The following is a 15,076-nucleotide window of genomic DNA, read 5'->3' as shown; positions in this document are numbered from 1 at the left end:
ATCTGGCAGCACCGGGCTTCTAGGGTGCCTGCATGGAGGTGTAGCTCCTTCCTAATGCAGAGTCCAAACATGCACAAGACTGCAAACCATGCCAGCCACAAAAGACAACGTTGTTCCTCCAAGTAGAAACAGAAAGATGAGTTTTCTTTCATGCCAACAGCCAAACTTTGCCAAAGGAAAGGCTCCTGCTTCCTTACAATTCAAACAGTTGCTTGGAAGCAGTCAGCCTCTTTGGCTTGTGAACAAGCAGCCCAGAGAAGCCTGCACTCCAGCTACCCTTGTTGTGGCTCTCTAGCAGGACAATTTTAGTCTTAAGGGCTGTCAGAGCAGCATCTTAAGGCAAACCTTTTTCACAATGAAAAATATTAGCACTTACAAAGTTCTTAATATCTATGCAAAGCAAACTGTAAATAATTCATTTACTCCACACATATCTGCATCATTTGAGATGCATCAATGCTTTTATCAATACACACAATGGATTTGCACTGCACAGAACAGACTGGGGGGCATGCAGGCTGTCCAAGTATTGTTGAACTGAGCATTATTACTAAAGGTAAACTGAAACAAATTACCTCAGTTACTACACAGTGACTTTTTTTTTGCAGCAGAGCAAATAAAACTTATTAGTTCTAGGTCATTAAATTCAATACTAGACTTTAACAGAGCCTAGAGCTTCTGTGATGTTATTAGTGAAAAATGTAACAAAACATGTGCTTCAGTATTACTCTATTATATTTAGCTGTTAGTTATTAGTGCATTTCTCACAAGGACTTTTGAGATAAAAGCCTATCTACCATGCTCAGACGCAAGCTGGGCACGTGGTGGTTCTGGCTTTCAGCAAGTGGCAGGTTTCCAAATGCCTGAGCCATTCTGAAAATGTCACTCAGAGCCTTTTGCTAATTTAGCCACTATTGCTCTTCAGATAAGAATAAATACTATTTTGCCACTGCTGCAGCAGGTGCAGCAGGGAGAGCTTGCAGAGCAGGGCTTGACTGTCAGATTTTTCAGCCAACTTCGTATGACCCAAAATGTGTCTTTTCGTGCCCTGTGTCTCAGTGCTCCTTGCTGTTTGAATATACTGTATTCTTAACTTCAACCGTTTTTCTTCTCACCACAACCACCCTGCAAGGGCTGTCTCACCATGTCTGGCTGTTGCCTAGCACAAAGAAGATGCACTCCTGATTGGGGTCTCCAGTCACTTACATACAGCCAAAAATCCTGTCAACAGCCACCTGTGCACACACTCTGCCTTGCAAGATGCCAACAGCAAGGTTGGAAAAACATCCTCCAGGAAGTAAGCAATGATACCACATTGCATCCAATCAATCACAATAACCATGGGCAGTATATTATAGGCTGCTATGATGCTTTTCTAACAACAGCAGCCAAGTACTTTCAATGTGAGCAAAATGTATTTGCCATTAAGTCTATAAAAGATAAGCATGAGACTCAGCAAGTGGGATGTATGATTCAATCTTTACTGCTTACTTTGACACTAGGCATGATTCTGTCTCCCTCTGAAAAAGGAGAAGTGCTCCTGAGATGTGAATCTCAGAATGGTTTGTGTTGAGTCCTATCCCACTGCCATGGGAAGGGACCTCTTCAACTGGGCTGCTCAAAGCCCCATGCAACTTGGCTTTCACTTCCCAGGAGGAGGCATTCACAGCTTCTCTGGAAGCCTGTTCCAGCATCTCACTACCCTCACAGTGAAGCATTTCTTCCTAATAGCTAATCTAAATTTCCCTTCTTTCAGTTTGAACCCATTGCCTCTCATGCTGTCACAATACTCCCAGATAGAGAGTCCCTCCCTGGCTTTCTTTTACATACTGGAAGGCCTCCCTGGAACCTTCTTTTCACCAAGGGGAACAACTCCAATGTTCTCAGCCTGTCTTTATAGGAGAGGTCCTCCAGCTCCCATTCATCTTTGTGGCTTCCTCTGGACTCACTTGAGCAGGTCTTCTCCCTTCTAATGCAGAGGTCCCCCACAGATGGACACAGTACTCCAGGTGAGGTACTCCAGGTGAAGTCTCATCAGTGCACAGCAGAGAGACAGAATCTTCTCTCTCAATCTGCTGGCCACACTTTTTTTTGAAGCATTCCAGGATGTCACTGGATTTCTGCGCTGTGGGCACACATTGCTGGCTAAAGGGTCAGGGAGCCCTAATGGGTGGTCAGGTTTACAGCTGATAGGAATGATTGCAGCTCCATGGGACCACAGAGACAGCACTCAGAACCTGACCAACTTCTTGGGGCAGGTAATGACTACGAATTGTAGTTTTCAGGACAACTCAGATGACTACTAATATTCAGCACTAAATATCAGCACTCCTCTCTGTCCTGGTTTTTGTCTACCATCATAGGAACATTGCAGCATCCCCGTGAGCTTTTCAGACACCTGAACTAAAACCTTGTGTGAGAAGGATTACAGAAAAAGCCTAGTAGTTGTGAAGCCTAATGACAAAGCAATGTGGAGCCTGACAGCAGACCTGCTAAGCAGTTAGAAGCCAGACTAATGAGTGGGCCATCTGCCATCTGCAAGAGGGCTAATGAAAGGCCAGCACAGGACACTCCTGATGGTGCATGGAGGAGGAGACACAAATGAGGAAATGTCCAAATACAACATTTATGATATACAGTATGAAATGAGCTGCTAATTGGAGCTCCTATGCATGCTTAACATATGGACAACATCATTATCGTTGTGCAGTAAAGGGAAGTTCACAAAAGAGGATGTTAATAGAAAGGCACAGGGTGCCATACACTGAGCAATGGGCAGAAAAGTGCAGGGTAGGGCAATTCAGAATGTGTCAAGACTGGAGTGTTACCAAAATTGTACAAGGCATCAGCATATGGCTGTATCTGGAAAAACATGGGAAATACTGTTTGTTCACAGAAGACAGAAGTTTTGTGGGAAACATGCCTTATATCCATGCAAACCACTATTTACCAGAGGGAAGATGTTATACATAGCTCCACAGAAAAACGTCATTCTCTGTTCACGCCAAAGTTTACCTCATTATCATTCCCTTGTACTCTAGCAAATAAAGAAAATGGCAGTAAAGGTCTCACTAAAACATCTCTTCCTTCATTAGAGCCATTAGGGATATCAGTGCTAAAAAAAAGGATGCTAGGCAAACAATTCTGAAGTGCAGTGCAGCTAATATTTCCACTATCATTACTCCCAGAGAGTGATTATGGGCAGCACCATTCCCCCAGAGTACACAGCCTGAGAAAGATCTCCTGCCCATCGGCAGATGTGTTTGTGAAGGTGCTTTCATCTGCAATTGCTTTCCTCTGTAGCTGAATTGGTGGAAGAAGTCAGAGACAGCTGTGCTCAGGGCAGCTGGGGAACATGTTAATTCAGCACTATCCTTCAACACTTCTCTCTTTTCATCATAGGTATAAAAATTGTTCCCAATAGGCATAGTAGACAAGGAAAGCCAAACATAAGGAAGAATTTAATTCAGTTCCTCATTAAATTCAAAAGAAAAATGAGTAACTTCAGTGATAATACAGGAGCTGGATTGGAACCTACACGTACAACGTACCACAAATCAGCTCATTTTCACCAAAGCTTGTCCAGATTGCAGCAACTTCTAGTGAGAGCTGCAATCTGCCTCCCCCAAAACAGCCCTACTCCAGCAAACACTGCATGCATGTGCTGATTTTGGCTGGGATAGCGTTGGTTTTCTTCATAGTAGGTGGTATGGAGTCGTGTTTTGGATTTGTGCTGGAGCCAGTGCTGACACCACCGGGATGTTTTCATTCCTGCTGAGCAGCGCTTACCCAGAGTCAAGGCCTATTCTCCCCCTTACATCACCCTACCAGCAAGTAGGCTGGGAGGCATAAAGACTTACCAGGGCACACAGCTGGGACAGCTGACCCCAACTAACCAAAGGGATATCCCATGCTACATGACATCATTCTCAGCCTACAGAGCTGAAGCAAGAGGGGAGGAAGGATGTTACAGTATCTTGTCTTCCCCCAAGGAACTGCTAGATGTGATGGAGGTCTACTCTCCTGCAGAGGGCTGAACACCTGCCTGCCCAAGGGAAGTCCTGACTTAGTTCTTTGTTTTTCCTTTTCTTTTGCTTGCATAGCTTTTCTTTACCCATTAAACTGTCTTTATCTGAACACAGCAGCTTTGTCACTTTTATCCTTCTGATTCTCTACCCCACCCAAGCAGGGGACACTGAGTGAGTGGCTGGGTGGGGTTAAACCACAACAGTACATTAATTCAAGTATTATTTGGTTTTTCCCTTGACTAGAAAATGTAACACAGCAGAGGATAGAAAGAACACGTAGCTTGTGTGCAAGCACCAGGCCAGCTGCTGCTGGCCCATGGCCTGCCTATTGCTTAGTAATGCTTCACCCCTCTGGTGGAAAAAAAAATTGTTTTGAAGGGGATTATAAATCTGATGTTGTGTTTGTGATAAAATAATGACTGACAGTGCCCCAGCCACTTCTATCCACATGCTACTGCACTTACTGAATGCTGGTTGAACTTCAGGCAAAGGCTGTAGTTTTGAATGCCTAGCTATGAGCCCATTGGAGATTCCTAAATAAAGTAATTACAGTAACAGAGCAGTGATGTTTGCATATTTATCAGAAGGAAAGCAGGAACAAGATTTTGAGGACTGAATTTCTGGGCAACCAGCTCAAGCTGTCCTTAACTGGGCAGGGAGCTGAACAAGATGGTCTCCTGAGGTCCCTTCCCAACCAGAAAAGCACTCCTTGAATCTGTAGTTTCATGAGCAAAATAAGGAACAGAAGGAATAAAGATGGAGATTAAAAAGAGATGCCCAAAGAGCAGGGAAGGAAAGCAAAGGAACTGTGACATGTTCATGCCTCACTCACCAGTTATCCATTTAGCCTCTGGGTCATGAATTTTGAAATCATCGGCGAAAAGATCTTCCACTGTTATCTTCTTCTTCTGAGACAAGCTGTTATCTTCAACTGTAAAACATTGCAAAACAAACTGTCATTACTTCAACTTTGAAACACATCTAAAAGTACAGCAGCTGTGACTAGTGCCATGTCATATCTCATTCAGAAGCAATCCAGACAATGCCTTCTGCCACACATAAGCTCCTTCCCATTGCTACCATTACAAATTACCATTACAAATTACAGTGAGTGGTTCACAAACAGGAACCTCCTGGTTATTTGTGCAACTACATATATTTTCAGAGATAACCTGATCAAAAAGGCATTTAAAAGTCATGAAAACATACCTATAGATGTCATAGCTCTATATAATGCTGACTATTCTGAAGATCATTAGAGCTACTTAAGGCTATTTTGGAATATCTGGTTAAATTAAAGAAAAACATAATGAAAAGTAACCAAGGTTTTTATAGCTTATATTTTTATTTCCTTAAAATACTCATGCAGAGCCTCAGTTGGAAAGGTAGTCTACAAGAGGACACAATCTCAAGCTGCACCAGGGGAGGTTTAGGCTGGATGTTAGGAAGAAATTCTTCACAGAGAGAGTGATTGGCCATTGGAATGTGCTGCCTGGGGAGGCGGTGGAATCACCATCACTGGAGATGTTTAGGAGGAGACTTGATGGGGTGCTTGGTGCCATGGTTTAGTTAATTAGATAGTGTTGGATGATAGGTTGGACACGATGATCTCGAAGGTCTCTTCCAACCTGGTCCATTCCATTCCAGGCTCATACAGATTACTTCAGAAATCCATAGAAGTTTTCCACGGGAATCAGACATTTGGCTTCAGAAATAGTTTTGAACATTCTTTGAGACACAACCCTAAATCCTGAGGTGTTGCACACTACTTCCCATACCAGTTTCAATTTTTAGTGAAGATACCCACTTTCATTTACAAACATGGAAATCTGGATAGCTTTTACATTGAAGAACCAGACTGCCAGCTTAAGATGCTGAAAGATCAACTTGTCATGAACAGTGTTCTGCACGTAGCTGATTCTTTCTAACTCTGTAGCACTCCATGCTCCCCTCAAAACCCCACTTGTATGTTTTACTCCACTGTCCTTCATACAGTACTCTCCACATTTCTCATGATTTAAAGGCTGCCAAGAGATTTCTGATGCAAAGAAAACCTAGAGCTGATTTCTTTCTATATATGTATCATTGTTACACGGAAATGTGTTACAATCTGGGACGTCAGCAAGACCAAACATACATGGGTCCAACAGAATGAAACTAAGGCCTAATTCTGACCACTTGAAGTCTGCTGCAGCTGTGTCAAAATTATGCTTTCTCATGCCTGTCACCACCTCTCTGCTATGTGAAACTTCTGAGAAACACACCACAGAGGCTCCTGAAGTGTTTATGGATTCTTGGGCCTTACAGATAGATGGTCTCTGTATGACATCACAGAACTCTACAGTGGGTAGTTAACATGAAAATGCATTTTAATTTTCTCAAAGATTAAACTATTAGAGAAAAACTAAAGCCACCACTTTTGATGAATACAGGCCTTCTTTTTCCCCCCTCAATGGTCATTTCTTGTTCTTGTTCTGCTAAACAGTCAGCTTCTATAAATAATTCGTTCCCAATATTCAATTTTGCCTGGAAAAATATTTGCATAGAAACCTTTCAGTTAGCTTTAAACACATTTGATCTTTAAAGGGACACATGAGGCCACGTTTTTCCACAGCAGGGATCTGCTTCAGCATCTCACCTCACTACAGCATTCTCATGCCTGAGGTCTATCAGTATTGTGCAGCCTAACCTATCTTTAACATTGTTTAGAACAGAACTTCTTAAACTGAACACACTGGTAATTAGAAACAGTTGAATCACACTCTAAGCCAGTTATCAGAGGTAAAAAGTCCTCCTTTACTGCACTAAATTGAAGCCCCTGAGCTACCTGCAACCACTGAAAATTACCAAGGAAAATTCCCTGTGAAACACTGAAAGTTGCTTTGCTACAAACGATCATTTTTACCAAATCAAATTACAGTCCCCAATTTTCATAGTTTTTCCAAGTCTGACTGAGGTTTCAATCACACACTGCTCAGTGTGGCTTCCAAGACACACATTAATGCAAGTCCTCAGCCAAATCTCTGCGTGACTATTATGCCAAGGTTGCATTTTATTTATCAAAACAGAATATTCAGGTCAGTGGAACTTCAGAAAGCTGTTCCAGTGAGTTCTCACCGTGGTGCAAGGCCCCATCATGGGGTATGTAGGGAGATCAGAGCAGACTGGAGTCTGCATACAGTCCTGGGATTATGACTGTTTCAGTCACTGCTTCCCAAACTCTGCTCTGAGGAGCAGGGACACCCTCTTTCCTACCATGAGGGCAGAAGCACAGGCATAAACAAACCTCTGTTTTGGAGACTTTGAGAAAGACAGGATGGGAACCCTTTCTCATTCCATCTTTCTGTACAGGATGGAGACAGCTGGACTGGGAGCCACACCACCTCTAAACCTTCACAACACTTCAAACTCCTCCTAAGGGACAGGAGGAAGAGGGAGAGGCAGTAACTGAAGAATGAAAGTCCAGGAGCATCCCTAAAGCATGTTGTTGAGATTCCCTTACTGTCTCTTGCTGTGGGCTGCAACATCTGGGATTGGTCCTATAATGAACCATGGACAGCATTAATGTCAGCCATAGACCTGGGGAGGAAACAACTAAATAATCAATAATTCAATGATTTTTGAGTAAAAAAATCAGATTTACTGATGTCCCATCTAACAGATAGGTAAGTCAGAGTGTTCATTAAGAATGTCCATTCCATTCCTCTGACCTCAGTAGAGACATTTTTGGAGGAAGAAATGCAATTGTGGGATCTCAGATAGCCCACCCTGTCCTAAGCAGCAGACTGAGCATGCCTTAGAGCATCTAAGCCAGCTGGTGGACAAAAGTTTTGCCCACAATGAACTGCAGAGACCTTGGGGTCTCCTTGGGTTTATGGAAGGAGATGATCAAGCATGTGCCACCACCTTTTTTCCACTTATGTCCCCCAGCCCCAGCAGACTCAGCAGCTGCCAAGGGCCTGACAGCACAGCAGCATGGCAGTAGTACAAGTGTCACAAGGATCTGTGATTTGAGTGCCAAGAAACCCACACCCAAATACTAAGGCTACGCACTAAAACAATCAAGTGAAAGCCATGTCCATTGTATTTTGATACAACATTAAAGGCATGATGACAATTCTGCCTTAGTCAGACCTTTTGGGTTCATCTGTCTGCACCTCATCTTTGAAGTCAGCACACCTAAAAGGAGGAGGGCTGAACTGATAAAGACGTGCTCTTCAAAACACGATCAGAACAAAAATCCTCCAGAAACTAAGAACATTCAAAGAGAAAAGGGCTATGAGCTGACCTCCCTGCCTGTCTTGCCTCTGCACTATCAATCCTTTCTTTCAAGCTTCTTATCAACTCCAGCAATGCTCAGAGGCTGCTTGATGGGTAGAAGGTTTCAGTCACCTTTGGGTGCCCAGCTTTCTTTCTGTGATCCCTGTGGCTCAGCTACAGGTCAGTGTCAGATGCTTCTCTCACACACCCCCTGAGCTATTGCACATCACAAGCATGTGGCTAAGTGTGTGTTTGTTAATAGCCACTTCTTGGTGGCCAGCATACCAGGAGCTCCCATCCCTGCTCAATCATTGGGCAGATCCCATCTCTCTTTTGCTGTAGCAATCTTTCTGTACCCAAAAGGCAGTGGCCAGACACAGCAAACAGGCAGCCTTTCTCCTTTCTGTAAAATTCCACTTCCCCCCCCCCCCCCCCCCTTTTTTGGTTGTTAATGGCATATAATACACACTTCTATATAACAGCTATGAACAAACTCATTACACGCTTGCACATCTGGTCACAGGATATTTCTTTGGTCTTTCCAACCACCAAAAGCCATACAAAGCTTTCTAGAAGACGTGGCTGTCTGTTTGACAGAGTGCTGTGAATTAATGCTGTGCAATGACTACTTTGGTACCATCTCTGAAAAATGTTCCCTATGAATTCTGTAAACATTTTAATATGGAGCTCTTTTCAGCTAAAGGTCAGATTTGAAAGGGACAAACTTAATGTGTCACTCCAGAAAGCTTTAAGCATCAGGGACAAATGTGCAAGAAGTCCTTGTTTAACCCCATGTCCAAACAAGGGTGGGCTAGAAACTAGACTTATGTTTAAAGGAACTTGGGGAGGTGTGGTGGTTTTAGGCTATGCCTTTAAATTTTAGCTGCAGATCTTGAACAGAAAAGTAGAAAAATATAAATAAATCACTACTGGGTGGAAAAAGGAAAACAAAAGAATATTCTAAGCAAATTCATTGGACAAATGTCTGGGATAAGAGAAGCTGTATCATAACAATTCTTCACACTTCCATTCCCATTCCTTTTCTCTTCTCCTCTGATCTCAGCTGTTCTGCTTTGCATGGGAGATAACAATGCTTCTGGCTGACCTTGAGATAAGAACTAACACTGCTTTCTCTCAGCTCATCTCTTTTCTCTCTCTGGTACAGGGCAGGTGGGGGAGGTTTAGAGGGGTAGTGGAGCAGTTTCCCTGGCCTTTTGGACCAGGGGAGTTTCCATGATATTTGCTAGAGATAAATCCCCCTATAATATTGTAATTCCTGTGTATTTTGTACATATTCATTGCATACCATTGTAGAGTGTAGTTTTTACTTGTAAATACAGCTTCATTTACTTCTAACTGAGTTGGTCTGGCTTAAAAGTTAATGCTGAGGTGGAAACTTCAACCCCACCACAGGAGGTTTGGGGTTTTGTTTTCTTAACTAAAATTTCTGTAGGATTGCATCCTCTCCTTGGCTTTGGTAACTCATCTGTGCACACCCACATTGATCTCTTTAAGCTTTTGCATACCTTTAAATAAATACACAAACCTCACTGCTGTAATGGGACCATACAGGTGTCACATGCTGCAACAAGTGAGCAACCACTAGTTGGGAAAGGCTCAGACCCACACTTCTATCATTGGTGTAACTAGCTTCATGTCTTTCAGAGGTGGGTGGAACAGCAGGACTCACACACACATGAAACCAGAATCCCTCTGAGTAGGTGTGGCAGTTTCAGGCTATGCCTTTAAAAGTTAGCTGCAGATTTCGAGCAGAAAAGTGGAAAAATATAAACAATTCACAACTGGGTGTAAAAAGGAAATCAAAAGATTATTCTAAATGAATTTCCTTGGCCAGAATGTGTGAGATGTACCCTAGCAATCTTACACATTCCACTTCATTCCCTTCCCGCTTCTCTAGCTCTTTTAGTTGCTCTGCTCAGCTGGGGAGAATCTTATTGCTGCTACTGACCTTGCAGATAAGAACTAACATTCCTTCTAACATCTTTCTTCTTTTCATCTAATTATAAGGGGAAAGGAGGTGGCTTTGGGGGGGAGTGGGGCAGCTTTCCCTGGTCGTTTTGACCGGGTGGGGGTTTCCATGCTGTTTTCTGATTCTAAATACCTGTATAATATTGCCAATCCTGTATATTTGTACATATTCATTGCACTCCATTGTAGAGTGTAGTTTTTGCTTTGTAAATACAGCTTCCATTTGCTTCCTGACTGAGTGAGCCATGCTTTACTTAACGTAGTGGGAAATTCCAAACCAACACAGTAGGCAGCTGTGTACATATTGTGTACTATGTTGTACTTCAATGCAAGCTTTCACCACTTAGTGCTGCTTTTGAGAATGTTGTTCTGGAATACCAAGGGATAAACAAATCACAGAAATGCTGAAACTGTGATAGGGCTTTATGAAATAAGAGCTCAGCACTAGCTAGCATCAAAGCACTGCTACTGTAATTACAATGTCTGTGGACCGTAAAGAGCCCTGCTCCCAGTTTATGAGCTGATCCTAAAGCTCGGTGAGTGACCTGCCTCTGAGAAACCCACACCACAATTTTAGTCTTTCTGCAGCCAAATCCAGCATTAAAGCCTTCTTTAAAGATCTAGGGTTGTTTTTCAAAAGAATCTTGAAGAGGTATATAAATCCCCCCTCTTTTTTTTTTTCTCTCAATAATTAAATACCTTAAGCAAATCTTCCCCATTCCCTACTCTACCACTCTTGGTTTTGCAGGAGACCACCCAGGATACTACCCCAATTCTCAAAATATTGAGAAATGTTACCATCAGGATGCAAGTTATGGGTCCAGTTAACCACTTCTCTTTACCTGAACATGAATTACATGACTGCACGCTGCACTCTGTCCTATATATGTCCCAAAGTATTCTCTGTAGGCATTGCATGATGATCAGCACTGGGTTTTGAGCATCTCCACATTGCATGCCTTGGTATTGCACTGCAAAACAGGCCTTCAAACCAACAGCAAAATACTTGGATACAAATGGTTTCCCAGTCAGAGAAGGGTCAAGGCAGACAGGAAAAAATAATTCAGAGGTAAAATGTAAAAGGTCTTTTGTAGTAGTGTAAGAGAGTCAGGCTGGACTCCAGTGTTATCATTAGAAGGAAGATTTAAAAATACTTGAAATATTCATAAGCATTGTGCTCTGTCCATGCCAGACTGCATCACCCACTTGACACACTTTCAGTGAAGATGGGGTTTGTTTTGCTTGTGATGCCACTCTCAGATTTGGCAGCAGCTTCCCAAGAACATCCACAAAATTGCTTTGCCTCCTTCCTTCGTTGCTCATCTGCCCCTTCCTTGCCTCTTGTTCAAAAATCTGTCACTTCTTTTTAGGTTTGGCTACCACAGCATAAATGTTTCTCCTTCCAGTGAACTATTTTATGGCAGGAAAATGCAGGCTCTGCTTCTCATTTTGGACAGGCTCCTCCATCTTCACCACTCCTACCTTACTGGGAAGTGCTATCCCCAGTCAGAATTATCAGTGTAGCGCTTTCTACATTTGTCAAACCAGTCTCAATGTCTCACTTAGCACTGGCTGGTGGGAAATGTCTGTGAAATGAGCCTCCTGCTACCCTCTGACATAGTGAATCCTTGTAATGAGCTCCAGGGCCAGTGGCCCAAGAGAAAATTTAACTCGGCTGCTGCCAAGCCACAGCAGCAACCCAAGCTATCTGATTTTACCCTTGGCAGTCTCACCATGATGCAGTCTGAATCCATAATAAAAACAGAAGCAGCACTGAGCCCAGAGTTTTTGTATGTAAGACACATTCTGAAAGATCAGCAGAATTAAAGACTACCCCAAGCCCAGTTTACCAGCAAATCAAGTAATTGGACAGCTCAAAACACATGAATGGAAATTTTAGCACACAGGCTCTCTCAGCACTGCTATGTGGTGGTGTTGCTAAGTGCAGACCAATAACTGTGTGATTTTTGTGCTCAGATTTGTGTGCACACATGTCCCAACCAGAGAATGTCTTTGTGCATACATATACAAACATAAACACCCAAATACACTTGGGAATTTTAGTTAACATTGAATGTGGGCATTTCACATTCCCACTTCATATGACCTAAAATAGAAAGTCATCATCATAACCTATTTACTTGTGTTTTCCTTAATTAAAGAATATTAACTGTAGATTCTCAATGCTCCATACAGCTTTTCTGTCTGGGCACTTACCTGGACTACAGCACTTGCAGTATCTACAGTCATAATTTTCACTAGGGGATTCTATGTGTGATTTTTCCCTATGGAGAAGTGGGAGCAAGATGCAGGAGAAGTCCTATGTGAGAATACTACATTTAGGCCCAGAATTGAAGCCAGAGCTGCTAAATCCTCACCAGGTATCATTCCCACCATCTCTATAAATAAATCATCATTACAGGTGGTCTTGTAAAAGTAAAGACTTGTGGCTTCAACTGTCTTTAGGACTTTATAGGTATGTTTATACTTCTCCCCACATATTCACCTAGATGGAATCCCACTTCTTTTGGTGGCATTTCCCTACCTAATGGATAAGGGGTTTTACTTTTCACTGCAAATAAGTAGTGCCTGATGTGAACACAGTTCACACACCTTGTCCCAAGATATCCTAGAGTTGAAATGCACTGTCTAAAGGTGTTAAATCTGACTCTTATAAAAATAAATGTTTGAAAATTATCCTTAAGCATAACCTTAATTAATTTAATTACTTAATTACTCTGATAAGACCAGGTGTTACTTACATTTACTTTGAAAACTTCAGGGTACCATGAAATAAACTGAACATGGCATGATGATAAATAACCCAAAGGAAAATAAGATTGCTTCGCTCACTCTGACATTAACTCCATGCACTCTTGCATTTCTTGACGTATCTCTGTCTCCAGTCTACCATAGAGAGAACTGGGGGATTAAAGCTTTGTCAGGGAAGATGGTCCACATCTCAACTGCTCACAGGCTACAAGGTAGAAATTTCTGCCACACAATTTCCATCTTGCCTTTCCACTTCACTGTCTTGTTTTGTTGTATTTTCTGTGTTTTCTTTTCTCCCTCGCCTGTACTCTTCTCTTCAGCTCTGTGCTTTCTATCCTGCTATCCCCAGAGCCACTCACGTGTACTCATTCAAGAAGGATCCTCTTGTCTTCTATGACCTTCTGCAGAGGACCTTCTGCCTTCTCCTGTACTGTGTAGCTCCTCACTCTTTCTGACACTGAATTTATCTTTTCTGTGTCATCTCATTTGTTTGTCTTTCTGTATTCAGATCACAATCTCCTCAGAGCCACAAAAGCACCTTATTGCTGCTCTGTAAGTAGGCATGGAAATACACAGGGCTACATAAATATGTAATAATCAATAACCATAATGATACCACATTAGAATTCAAGCCTACAATCTCAGAAGCTACTGTAAGAGAAGTAATTTACAGAGGTTACATGAACAGAACTTTGTTGAAACTTGGTAAGGGTATTAACTCCAACAGTCCCTCGTTGGGAATTTACTAATTACTTGCTGTGTTTAGATGCTATCTGGCACATGGTTATCTGGAATTGCTTTGTAAAGCTGAAACACTATGATCTGATTATAAAAATCAGTCTAGCTGAATAGGATGGCATTTAAGTGCCTAAGTGTGGGCATCCAATGTTATTTTAGATGGTCTGCTGTATGCTACCCAACTGGCAGCTGCTGCTCCATGTGGGCATGAACTTCAGGAAGTCCTGTGTCCTAACTGACTGCCCTGTGCAGATGTCTTTCATGCCCTGGTACATCTGAAGTGATACTCCTGATCTCTTTAGATAACCAAGTTTCAGGCTCCTATCTTCAGCTCAGCAGCCCCAATCTTTGAATTGAAATGTAAAACACTCAAACATTCTACCTAAGAATGGCCTTGAACTCAGTCTCATATCAAGATAAAGAACAAGAAGGATTATTCCTCTGATGTTGACTTTGCAGTCAGTTTGCAATCCCTTTACCCTTGAAAGTGTGAAATCACAGAAGAAAACCAAAATGGAAGTGAGTTAAAGGTTATAAATACCTGGTGTAAGGAGTATAACAGAGGTGACAATCAAGGAGCAGATAACGAGAATAACAAGTAAGGCAATTGCAATTCCTTTCCAGTTTCTTTGTGGAGGATTACTCCCCACCAGCTCCTAGAAACATCAAAGGAAAGCAAACATTTAGAAAAGGCTCTTACACAAGGAAACAAACAGCAGAAACCAAACAGCAATGCATTTCTGCAGAACCACATCACGCCCCCTGCAACCACGGCAGGTGAAGCCTGTCATCCAAACACAATTTGTGCCAATATAATGAATTGTGCATTAACTGAATTCATTCCAAGTCAGATTCCATAATGAATAAATGCAATGCTTCCATAGGATGCTCAGTAGTAAAACCCACACCTCCCACTACCTCCTCGCATGGGGACACCAGATGCCCACACCAGCGCTCGTACAAACTCACTTATTAAAACCAATTTCCTACCAATCCTCATTAAGGCTGGAAATAAAGAACTTTACAGTAACTTCCAAGAGACTTCTGTAATAAAATGCTAGAGAAGATAAATAATTCACAGGGACATGTATGGAGACACAAATCAATAAAGATATTCCCATGGTGAACTTCTCTGTCTTCCCAGAAAGCATCACATCTCCCCAAGCCACCTTGGACACATTTCAAGGCGGGCAGGTCTAAGGATATGAAGACAGGATTCACATCTAGTATGTACATTAAATTTAATCACATCCATGTAACTTTAGAATAAAAGCTCCATCACTATTCAG

General features: G+C 42.2%; 1 protein-coding gene across 3 annotated transcripts in view; it reads right to left on the bottom strand.

The window, feature by feature from the left end:
- DPP6 (dipeptidyl peptidase like 6) overlaps positions 1-15,076 on the bottom strand; it is a 527,947-nt gene that overhangs the window by 156,327 nt on the left and 356,544 nt on the right. For all 3 annotated transcript variants that reach the window (XM_068145994.1, XM_068145993.1, XM_068145995.1), the window contains exons 2-3: positions 14,329-14,443; positions 4,861-4,959 (exon numbers count right to left, since the gene is read on the bottom strand). In XM_068145994.1, coding sequence (XP_068002095.1) covers positions 4,861-4,959; positions 14,329-14,443 — 214 coding nt within the window. The remainder of the gene's footprint in view (positions 1-4,860; positions 4,960-14,328; positions 14,444-15,076) is intronic.

Source organism: Melanerpes formicivorus, unplaced genomic scaffold (assembly GCF_026170545.1).
Source record: "Melanerpes formicivorus ecotype bairdi unplaced genomic scaffold, bMelFor1.0.p_v2 SCAF_13, whole genome shotgun sequence".
In the NCBI taxonomy this organism is placed as follows: Eukaryota; Metazoa; Chordata; class Aves; order Piciformes; family Picidae; genus Melanerpes; species Melanerpes formicivorus.
This window is presented reverse-complemented; position numbering and strand designations above follow the sequence as displayed.